General features: G+C 61.3%; 2 protein-coding genes across 2 annotated transcripts; both read left to right on the top strand.

Moving 5' to 3' along the window:
* Window positions 1-2796: 2796 nt before the first annotated feature.
* On the top strand, window positions 2797-7008 carry CCNP (cyclin P). Its single transcript, XM_058673925.1, has 7 exons — window positions 2797-2821; window positions 4167-4435; window positions 5341-5430; window positions 5514-5669; window positions 6012-6170; window positions 6255-6406; window positions 6801-7008. The coding sequence occupies exons 1-7, from the start codon at window positions 2797-2799 to the stop codon at window positions 7006-7008; spliced, it is 1059 nt and encodes a 352-aa protein (XP_058529908.1).
* A 1973-nt stretch (window positions 7009-8981) lies between these two features.
* On the top strand, window positions 8982-11005 carry TTC9B (tetratricopeptide repeat domain 9B). Its single transcript, XM_004598018.2, has 3 exons — window positions 8982-9427; window positions 9958-10140; window positions 10827-11005. The coding sequence occupies exons 1-3, from the start codon at window positions 9007-9009 to the stop codon at window positions 10934-10936; spliced, it is 714 nt and encodes a 237-aa protein (XP_004598075.1). The 5' UTR covers window positions 8982-9006; the 3' UTR covers window positions 10937-11005.
* Window positions 11006-11107: the final 102 nt, after the last annotated feature.

The raw sequence follows: 11107 nt of genomic DNA, 5'->3' as shown, positions 1-11107 counted from the left end.
CCATGCCAGGCCCACTCCCTGCAGTTTTAATAAGAGGGTGTTTTCAGTGGTTTTGTGAGAAAATTCAATTCAGAGACGTTTAATTGTATGCAACAAGAAATCTTCAAATCTGTGTGCCAGACACATTTTCCCCAAGTTGGAGGTCCTGCGGGTGGCTTTTGCACTGAGTGCATTTGGAGACTTGCAGGGGGCGGAGGGGAGGGTACTGCTTGGCACACCCGTCTTCTGGAGCATTCGTCTCTGCTTCTAGCCTCCTCCTGGCACACGCCTTGGGAAACCACTGGCTCTAGAACTTGGGGTTTGCCACCCTTAAGGGAGACCCAGCCTGGGTGCTGTGCACCTGCTTCTGCCTGGGCCAGCCTGTTTTTGTAGGCATTTGGAGAGAGAGCTGCCAAGTGGGGTTCACACACGTTTCCTCTGTCTCCCCCACTAATACGTAGAATTTTAAAAGAACCTTGTAATTCCATTTCCTGTGAACATTGAAAGCTCCCTCCTACGCCCTTGGATGAACTGCTGTCTCTTACTCCCACCTATGCCCAGAGCCAGCTCGAGGCTGGAGACGTGTGCTGGCATTTCTGCCAGGTAACCGTCCAGTCGTTCACGGTTCAGGTTCGGCAAGTATAGCCTGCTGCCTACAAAGCCAACTTCCTGCGCCCAACTCTGCTCTGCTGCCAGCCTGCAGCGCACTACTAACAGCCTGTGAGACAGAGGAAGGCCTGAGTACTCAGGCTTGGGCCGTTCATGCAGGGGACCAGACTGGAGTTCCAGGCTCCTAGCTCCAGCCTAGTCTAGAACTGGCCATTGTGGCCATTTAGGGGGTGCACTGGTGTGGAAGCTCTCTGTCGATCTGCCTTTCATAAATCTTCCAAAGCAAAAAACCCTTGTGAGTAGGTGAGTCCAACCTTTGCGTGTGAGTTTTGTTCCTGTGTGCCTTGAGCAGCACGAGTAAAAACAGCAAGTGTAAGAGCGTAGGGAGCAGCGCGGGCCCAGGGCCTCCCTGTGCTTGCTGATGTCTGCAGTTACGGGAGCAGATGCTCCCCCCACCCCCGTGACTGCCAGGCCCGGAGGCATGTCTTGCTGGTGCCAGTGGCAGTGACGACACCTGGGGAGCCCCTCATGGACGCGGTGCTTTAATGAACGAATTGATCTGAACCGACTGTCATCTCTGTCACACTTGCAGCCGCCGACCCAGGACTGTCACTGAGATGTCAGTGGACATTGTGCAAGGGCTGTGGATGAGCCACTCACACCCCATGGTGCATTGAGAGGTCTGCCTCCACTTCCAGTCCAGCTTCCTGCTAAGGCACAGCCTGGTCTGGCCCGCCCCGGGCCATCACAGGGAATCTGTGGGCGTGTCTGTATCCTTGTCTCTCTCATTCTGCCTTTCAAACAGTTAAGGCACAGATGAGCATAAGCAGATCTTTTACAATGATTTGGAGCCAGCACCGTGGTGTACCCAAGCCAGAGTCCATATGCGTGCATGCCAGTGTGTGTCCTGGCTGCTCTGCTTCCAACCCAGTTCCTTACTGGTGGCCTGGGAAAGCAGCAGACAACTTAGGTTCCCCTGCCACCCACACGGGAGACCTGGATAGAACTCCCAGCTTTGACCTTGCCCAGTGCTGGCCAGTGTGGCCGCTCAGGGGAGTGAGCCGCTGGGCTGAAGATGCCTTCTCCCTCTCTAACTCTTGATTTCCAGGGTAAATACATCTTAAAAGCACTGGTTCACAGTTTACATTTTAAAATAACAGGCTTGGTGAAAACGTTGAAACTTTAGAAAAATAGTACTGTGATGATCATGGAATCAATGTAGAGCTTGTGAGATAGGTCTGGGACATTTTGGAAGCAAGGAACCACTTGGAGAAACCAGAACACAAAACCTCCCCGATGGGTCCCACAAGGTAGCCAGGAGCAGCAGAAAGAGGCCGCGGTGACCACAGCTAGAGCCCGGTAAGCAGCAGAATGGGGGGGCCTGGTTGAGAGGGAGAATAGGAGGGCCCAGTGTGGTGGCCTAGTGGCTAAAGTCCTCACCTTGAGTGCGCCGGGATCCCATATGGGATCGGTTCTAATCCCGGCAGCTCCACTTCCCATCCAGCTCCCTGCTTGTGACCTGGGAAAGCAGTCGAGGACGGCCCAAAGCCTTGGGACCCTGCACCCATGTGGGAGACCTGGAAGAAGTTCCTGGCTCCAGGCTTGGGATCAGCGCAGCATCGGCCGTTGCGGTCACTTGGGGAGTGTGACTGGAAGAATGGTGGATTCAGCGCAGCTGCCTGCCTGTCCTTTGTCGCAGCCTCTAGAACTTTGGGGACAGCTGGGGGAGGCTTGCAGGCACGGGGTACTGAGGGCGGGTCTTGGCCCAGGAGAGGCGGAGGATTTCCAGGCATGGCCACTCTTCCTGGGCTGTGACAGGACCAAGCTTGGAGTGTGTGAGGATTCCTCCCTCCCCTCCGCCCTGCCTGCCACCATCTTGGTAGCTTTCTGAGTCTCAGGCACAGGCCGTTTGGTGCAAAGAATCACCGGGTGTGCCCTCCACCACCATCCTGCTTCCCCCGACCCCCCGCCAATGTCTTCACTCCTTAGCAAAGATTACACCTCTTTGCCATTCACTGAGTCTGCCTTCCTGATGGTTATTCCCTGGCGAGACTGCACCCTGCTCTGGTCTTGTTGCGTGAGCAGTAACTTTGGTTCCCTTCACCTCCTGAGACCTGGGCCATTTCCTCCTGTGGCTGGGAGCTCCGGCGCACCTTGTTCCCCTGGGTGGGCCCCAGCCATCCACACCAAAGCAGGTATCCCCGCTTCATGGTGCCATCTGCTGCTCTCACAGGTAGGAGCTGCAGAGCAGGAAACCGGCAAGGAGCGGTGGGGCAGGGGCGACGGGGGGGGGGGGGGGCAGGTGGGACCTCAGGCTGAGCTCTGACCCTATCCTCATGCTTGATCTCTAGGGCGGGGGCGGCCCCATTCCCTGCTGAGCCCCAGCTGCAGGGGCTCAAGGATGCACCAGAGCCATCCCTTTCTCGGGCGAGCAAGGACTGGAATGGCTGAGCACTGGCCCTGAACTTGACCACCACCTCGAATGCAGAAGTCATAGCCGCACAGAGTCCGGGGGATTTCTGGGGTGGCGGAGGGGCATTGCAGGTGTTCCAAGCTTCCAAGGACGCAGCATCCTAGCCTTAGCGTCCAAGAACCCTAGAGAGGCCAGGGTCCCTTAAGTGAGGTCAGGGAAAGGGAGAGTGGGAGGAAATGAGAGGAGAGGTAGCAACAGGCCATGGCGAGTGGCATGTGGGAAGTTGGGATTTTGTCAGTGCAGGATGCTGACACTCCTGTGTCCCCTGGGCATGGTGACAGGCCAGCCTCTTTCACTGTCCCTCACCCCTCAAGCTCAGTTTTCTGGCTGCACTGACCGCTTGCACACAGCGGATCCTGGCCTGCCTTGGGGTCTTTGCATATGCTGCTCTTGCAACCCCCACCCCCCCACACACACACAAACACTCCCAGGAAAGTTCTTCCCTTCTCCCTGCACTCTCCTGGCTCCTCGGAAAGGGCCCAGCCCTGCCCAGCTGCTGGCAATCACTTCCATTTATTCAACAAACAGCCACTGAGCCAGCCTCGGCAGTTTGGTCCAGTTCTCAGCACTAGGATAAAAACCATTAAAAAAATGCCCAAACCTGACTCTGGTGGGGCTGACGTGCCAGGCACAGAGGCAGTCAGTGGGAAGACCCTGAGTGGCTAGTTGGAGAGTAGGGAATGACAGGAGATCACTGGCAGGCAGCCCTGGCTGTGGAGGCAGCGGCTTCTGGATAAGCTGTTGGAGGCAGAATGGAAGCTGCGGGAGGGGAGAGTGTTGCTCGCGAGTGACTGATGCAAAGGCCTGGGGGTAGGGAACAAACTGCGGTAGTTTGTACTGTGCATTGGGCCCCGCCTTGGACCCTGAAAGGCCATCTGAAGAAATGGACAGGACGACCAGCCCGGCCGGCCGCGTTTTGAAATGACCTCCGGGGCTGGGCAAAGCGAGTCTTGGTCTGGAGACTCCAGCTGCTGCTGCAGGGCGCGGCCACCTGCCGAGGCGAGCTCAGTGCGCACGCGCGCAGGTGCTTTTAACTCGCCCGCGCTGCGGGTTTCTCCCGAGCTGGAAGCGGTCGCCGGCGCGTGGCTTCGTACGTGACGTGAAGCGTGTCCCGAGGATGCTGGTGAGCATCCGGGGGCGGAGGGGCCCTCCTGGCGCCCAGACTTTTCCCTCCAGACGCTGACCTCCAGCTCCTGTCCTTTGCAGAGTCCCCCTGCCTCCCTGGATCAGGAGCTTCGTAGCAGCCCTGTCTCCACGGGCTCGCGTGTCTCCTTGGGATGCCCCGAGCAGCCGCCAGGGCTGGAGGAGGCATTGAGCGCGCTGGGGCTGGAGGGAGAGCGCGAGTATGCGGGGGACATCTTTACTGAGGTCATGGTGAGCCGTGACTTCCTCTCCCCTGCCCCCTCCCGCAGCCCTCAAGCTGTGCCCCACGACCTTTCAGAGCCTTTTGTACTTGGTACTCAGTTTATTCGCTCAACCAACTCCCAAGTAGTGACTGTCAACAAACGCCTCCACAGAGGAGCAGCTGCAGGTGATGGTGGAGATTGTATGAGACAGGCACTGCTCCAGGACCTACCCAAAGGGCAGGTTTATCCAACACACATCTGTGAGTGCTCCATCTGCCAACGTCCCATCCTTGCCCTGTGGCCAGAAACCCTGCCGCCAGGGTGTGGACAGTCAAGCTGGGCAGACAGAACACCTGGGGCTGCCCTAGATCTTCTGGGAGGAGAGCGGGGGTAACGCTGGGTGGAACACAGTGAGGAGGTAGTAATGGGAGTTGGGAGGGTGGGGAACAGCAACGACAAAAAGCCAGCAGCGGAGATGCCATGGGAGAGGGTAGGGTGCTGGGGCAGGACCAACCTGGTGGAGGCAAGAATGGGTGCAAGGTCTCGGGGTTGGGAGGAGCTCAGCCATTCTAACAGCTAATGGCAGCTAGGGGGACGGAGTGTGGGATGTGGAGGGGAGAGCCAGAGAGGCATCAGCACTTTATGGGGTCTGCAGCTAAGGAGCTCAGCTCGTGGGTGCTGGAGGGGAAGTGGCCTGAGGGCTGGTGACAGAGTGCAGTCTGGGGTCTTAGAGGGAGACATCTGGAAAGCCCAGGGGGTGCTTCGCTCCAGCCAGTTGGGCAGGAAGGTTTCTTAAGTCTAGGATTTCAGATGGGTCCCTGCTGGAGGCTGCTCTGCCTGTAGGACCGTCTCATGGGAAGTGGCTGAGCCCAGGACCCAGGTAGAGACCCAGGCACAAGTGTGGTGAGTGAGGCTTTCCCTGCCTGACCCCAGGTGTGCCCCGCGCTGCCCAGGAGCTCCCTGCCCCGCCCCGTGACGCCGGAGATGCGCGCGCTCGTGGTGGATTGGCTGGTCCAGGTGCACGTAGGTACCGGGCCACGGCGAGAGGGAGGAGATGCGTGTTGCCGCCTGGAACCCCATCGGTTCCCCGGTGCCCCTCTCTCTAGGAGTACCTGGATCTGGCGGGAGACACCCTTTATCTGGCCGTGCACCTGTTGGATGCCTACCTGCGCGCGGGCCGAGTGCGCCTGCACCGCTTGCAGCTGCTGGGCATGGCCTGCCTATTCGTGGCTTGCAAAGTGGAGGAGTGCGTGCTTCCCGAGGTACTCCCCACAGGAGGTTCAGTCGCTGCGGGCATCCTATTCCTCACCCCCGGGGGCTGGACTGCGAGGACAAAAAGAAGCTGAGGGCCGGCAGCTGGAGTCGCTGCGTGGCTGCTGTTCTTGTCCATCAGTGCCCTGCCTGCACATACCTGCCCTAGGGGGAGCAGGGGACCTGAGACCGAGCCCAGGAGAAACGTCCCAGGGGCATCATGCATGCCCAGGCCCCCGAGACCACAGAAACGAACCAGGACCCCATCCGGGAAACGGAGGCCCGGCTGGCGAACAGCAGTGATAGTCAGGGGAGCCCTCAGGCCCCTCCATCTTTCTCTCTTCGACCTGCAGCCGGCCTCCCTCTGTCTCCTGAGCGCCTGGTCGTTCTCGCGGGCGGAGCTGCTGCGGGCCGAGCGCCACATCCTCGGCCGCCTGGCTTTCCGGCTGCACCACCCGGGTCCGCTGCTGTGCCTCCAGCTGCTAGCCGCGCTGGCCGGGAGCAGCGCGCAGGTGCGCCATCCGGAGAGGTGGGGCGGGGAGCAGGGCCCGCGCGGCGGAGACGGGGTCTGACTGCGCTCCGTTCCCCCGGGGCAGGTGCTGCGACTGGCCTCTTATTTCTTGGAGCTGTCTTTGCTGGAGGCTGAAGCCGCGGGCTGGGAGCCGGGGCGTCGCGCAGCCGCGGCTCTGAGCCTGGCGCACCGCGTGGTGGACGGGGCGAGCTCCTGGCCCGCGCAGATGCTCTACAGGTACGGCCTGGATGGCCACTGCTGGCCGCTGCCTCTACAACCTTAGCGTGCGGGCTGGTGGTCTCCGTATGGGAGGGACCGCAAGGTGTCCTCCGGACCAGCCTGATTGTCTAGAATTGCCCCGTCCCTTGCCTCTTGGCCGCAGGGTGGAGGGTGGAGCCTCTTCTGCCCCGGGAGGCCCTCGATGTGTGCCAAGGCAGGCCAGGAAAGTGTCTCCCAACTCCCTACTTGTGGAGGGTGGGCTGACCCAGGTCATGGCCCGAGGTATCGGGGTGTAGTGTCACCTCCAGGCCCCACTGCTCCCCGTGGCTTACCCTACTGCCCAGGGCTCCCCGATCCTGCCGGGGCACCCAGGTCGCTGTGCTTTCTCAGTTTCTCTGTCTGCCCGCTGCAGCCCCGCGGAGCTGGCCACCCTGGAGCCCTGCATGGCCCGCGCGGCGCTCCGTGGCCCCGAGCCCGGCCGCGCCGCTGTCTTCCTCAAGTACGCGCGGCCCCAGCGCCAGGGCACCAGCCTGGCCGCCGTCTGCCTGCTCGGCCGCCCGGAGCCGGCCGGCCCTGAGCGACGGGAGCGGCGGAGCCCAACCCACAGAACTTCTCAATAAAGTTTTTTTTTAACTTTGAGCGTTCTCTATCCTTATTCGCCGAACGCCAACCCCGGTCTTGTTGCTGATTAGTCTTTGCGGGGCCTCGCTCTCCTCTGATTGGATGTTCTCAAGTCCGTTTGCAGCGTTGCACATTCTGGGCGCGTCCGCGAGGGGGAGCCGGCGGACTTCCATTCGAGGAGGCGAGGGGCTGCGGGTGCTGCGGGGAACCGAACCTGGGCCCCAGCCTTGGATGTGAGGAACGTGTCCCGTGCTGACGGGTTTTTTGGATGGTATTTGCACGAAGCTGCACGCCGCCCCCCGCGATGCCATTAGCACGTCTGCTGTCACGGGTGGCCCGCACACCACGCGCGGGGGAGGGGGTCGCCCGTCTGTGCCCGGGAGTGTGTTCGGAGGAGTCTGAGCTCCCCCGAGTGCCACAGGTGGCAATGGGCTAGTGGCAGCTGCAGCGTAGACCCGGCGTGGGTCGGAGGAGAGTTAATAATCTACGAGGAGAACTTGGGCGCGAGGCTGCCTCTAGCAAGCAGGTGTCTGTCAGCATTGCATAGAATGGGACTGAGTTAGCCACCTTTGCCCCTGCCTCTGGCCTTTGCTAGGTTAGGAAACTGGTTATGATCAGCGGGTTTCAATGGTTTAAGTAAGAATGAAACACACACCAGGGGGGCCAGCACGGTGGCTCAACTGGCTAATCTTTCACCTGCAAGCACCAGCATTCCATATGGGTGCTGGTTCAGGTCCTGGCTGCTCCACTTCCCATCTAGCTCCATGCTTATAGCCTGGGAGGGCGGCAGGAAGAGGAGGGTCCAAGGCCTTGGGCCCCGGCACCTGCATGGGAGACCTTGAAGGAGCTCTTGGCTCCTGGCTTTGGATCAGCTCAGTTTCAGCTTTTGCGGCCATTTAAGGAGTGAATCAGTGGATGGAAGATCTTCCTGTCTCTCCTCTCTGTAAACCTGCCTTTCAAATAAAAATAAGTAAAAAGCTCATGTAGAAAGTGAGGGATTTAACTCCCAATTGAGCCTGGGTTTGGAGGTTGGAGAGGCAGAGTCTGTTTCACGTCTCAAGGTTGGATTCCCCTGGTGAGGGTGGGGATTCTAGGCAGGAGTGAGGGGAGTGGTGGGATGCAAGTGGGGGGCTCGTGGCTGAGACCCAAGCAAGGGACCTGGGACGCACGGGCAAGGCGCACGCCCTTGCGGCTCTTCATGGCATCCATGTCTCTCAGTGGGTGCGGGAGATGAGGGCCATGTTGGGTGAGACCACGGGGAGGCTCACAGGGCGTGGGTGAGCCGGGGTATCACCCTGCTCGCCCTGGGTCTTCCTCTCAGAGGCGGTCACTCTGGCCTCTCGCTGGCTGTGTCACCCAGGTGGGGACCTGGCCCTTTCCCCACACCCCCCAAGGAGGCCGGGGACCGGTGCTGCCTCTGGTGGACCCTTCTGCCTGTGTTTGCCAGGCTAAGCCACTCTGGGCCGTGGAGCCAGAAGCTCCTACAGTGTGTACCCGGCCCCCGCACCATCCTGCTCAGAGTTGAGCCCGGGGAAGACCCCAGGGAACGACGGTGCCAAACATGCACGGATGCACCTGGAGTGGCAGCTAGTTATCCACGGTGCAGTGTGCCCTGCTATCCACCGGGATGTAGAGTTGCAGGCGATGGCATCCTGAGACCTGGCGAAGAAAACAAGCGGGGATTCGGATCTGGCCAGCTCGCATCCGCATCTTGTGCTCTTCTCCAATGTGCCAAATGGCCAGTGGGCTGGAAACAGGCTAGACGCCTCCGGGAGCTTGGGTCCGGGGAGGAGGAGAGCTGTGGGCCTGAGGCAGCGGGGAGCCGCGGCTGGAGGACCGAGACCTGGGGAGGGGGCTGAGGTCTCCAGGGGTTTCTCCAGACCCATAGGGGGCAGCCGGAGTCGGCTGTCGGAGGTGTGGGGGCGGAGAAAGGGTGGGGACCGGCCCCGCGGGGGGCGATGCGGTAGCTGCAGCAGCGGCCGCAGGAGTTTCCCACAATGCAGCGCGGAGCGCTGTCCCCGGTCCTGATGCTGAGCGCCGCCGCGGAGCCTCCGCCGCGCCCGCCTCCCGCCCTTTCCCCGCCTGGCCCGGGCCCCGGCTCCCGCCATGGCTCAGCTCGCCCAGCCCCTGCCCCAGAGCCGTCGGGGGGGCTGGCGGCGGCGCTGGACAGCAGCCTGCGGGCCGCCGTGGCGTTCAAGGCGGAGGGCCAGCGTTGCTACCGGGAGAAGAAGTTCCGGGAAGCTATCGGCAAATATCACCGGGCGCTGCTGCAGCTGAAGGCGGCGCAGGGGGCTCGTCCTGGCGGCCTGGCCACCCCTGCCCCCGGGCCTTCCAGCAGTCCGGGGCCCACCCGGCTCAGCGAGGAGCAGCAGCGGCTGGTGGAGAACACCGAGGTGGAATGCTATGACTCCCTCACGGGTACGGGGCCGTCGGGGAGCACACAGGGGCGTGTGTGAGGCGGGGAGGTCTAAGGGCCAGTCGCAGGGCCTCAAGGCTGCAGGGGTGAGGGCTGAGGAGGATTTCAGAATTTGGATAAGTAAAGGGGTTGGGTGGGTAGATTGGAGGGTCTCTGCCTGGAGCTGGCTGGGGGTGTTGCTTGGAAATGGGCTGCGTCTCTGGGCCCCGCCTGCCCTGAGTCCTTCTTTTCTCCCCCTTCCACGTGTGAGCCTCAGGTGAGAAAGGCTCACCTGGAGGAGGCGTCCTTGTCTGTGGGGTTGCACTGCACCCTCCTGCCTGAGCCGCCCGGGGTTAATTGCCGTCAGGTGTTTTTTAGCTCACTGGCTCCCCCTAGCGGCGGCGCAGATGGGTTTCAGTCCGATGTCTGGCCGCGTGGTGCCCCCTGGTGGCGGAGCGATCCCCTGAGGCAGGGGTCCACTACAAGCAAAGTGCTTGCAGCTGGAGGCCAAGCCAGGCGGGGTGGCTGAGCAGGCCACTCTCTCTCCCTGCAGCTTGCCTGCTGCAGTCGGAGCTGGTGAACTATGAGCGCGTGCGTGAGTACTGTCTCAAGGTGCTGGAGAAGCAGCAGGGCAATTTCAAGGCCACATACCGCGCGGGCATCGCCTTCTACCACCTGGGTGACTACCCACGCGCGCTGCGTTACCTGCAGGAAGCCCGCAGCCGGGAACCCACAGGTGAGTTTTGGGGCGGGGCCCAGGGCAGGAAAGGTAGCACACTGTTCTCCACAGAGCCTGCAGGGGCTGCTGTAACGCCCTCATCGCATCCCACTTCCCCCACCTGCTCCTTGCTTACTGAGTCACCCAGCATTCACAACCCACCCCGTCACCAACTGTCTCCCAGCTGCTCAGTCGCTGACCTGATCGGTCCCATCCATTCACTTCACCATTTCCGGATCCACCTGCTCATCTCGGTCCCCTTCCCCTTCACACTCCTCCACTTATAGATGCACCTGCTCAGTTCATCAGCCCACCATGCCCCCACCAAGGGTGGGGCAATCAGTGCATGCAGGGCTGCAGGAGGGGCTGGTGGGAAGGGAGACCAGCAGGTGTACAACTGAGGGAGCAGAGAGGGGCTGTGAGCTTTCCTGCCGAGCCATATGGGGAGGACAGGGAGGACAGGCTGCTGGCAGGAGTCACTGCACGGTGGAAGGTGGCAGGAGTGCAGCAGACACCAGCCTGGAGGTGTGAGATGCCAGTGCCCGTCCCGCTCTGTTGACCAGCCCTGGAGCTCTGGCAACATGGCTGTGTGTATGTGTGCGCGGGGCGGGGGGACAGGGGAGCAGGATGACAAGTATGTGGCAGTCGCCTGCTGCCCCAGGACACCCCGACAGCACCCTGCCTGCCTCCCTTCTTCCTCCCAGACACCAACGTCCTCCGCTACATCCAGCTGACTCAGCTGAAGATGAACCGCTGCAGCGTCCAGCGGGAGGACAGCGGGGCAGGGGCCCGGCCCCGGGGTGTGCTTGGCTGATGCCCACTGGTGGAGGCTGCACCCTAGCCCCCTCCCATCAGATTCCTCCCTGTGTTTGCTGGTAAAGCACCTGTGACCATAACCTCTCTGTGTGGAGTTTTTGTGGTGACGAGGGCCTGGGCTTCATCCCTTGGAGCTCAGAAACCCAGAGTGGCCTGGGCAGAGTGTGGG

The sequence above is a fragment of the Ochotona princeps genome, chromosome 16, assembly GCF_030435755.1.
Source record: "Ochotona princeps isolate mOchPri1 chromosome 16, mOchPri1.hap1, whole genome shotgun sequence".
Lineage (NCBI taxonomy): Eukaryota > Metazoa > Chordata > Mammalia > Lagomorpha > Ochotonidae > Ochotona > Ochotona princeps.
The sequence above is the reverse complement of the archived record's forward strand: the minus strand, read 5'-3'. Positions and strand labels throughout refer to the sequence as shown.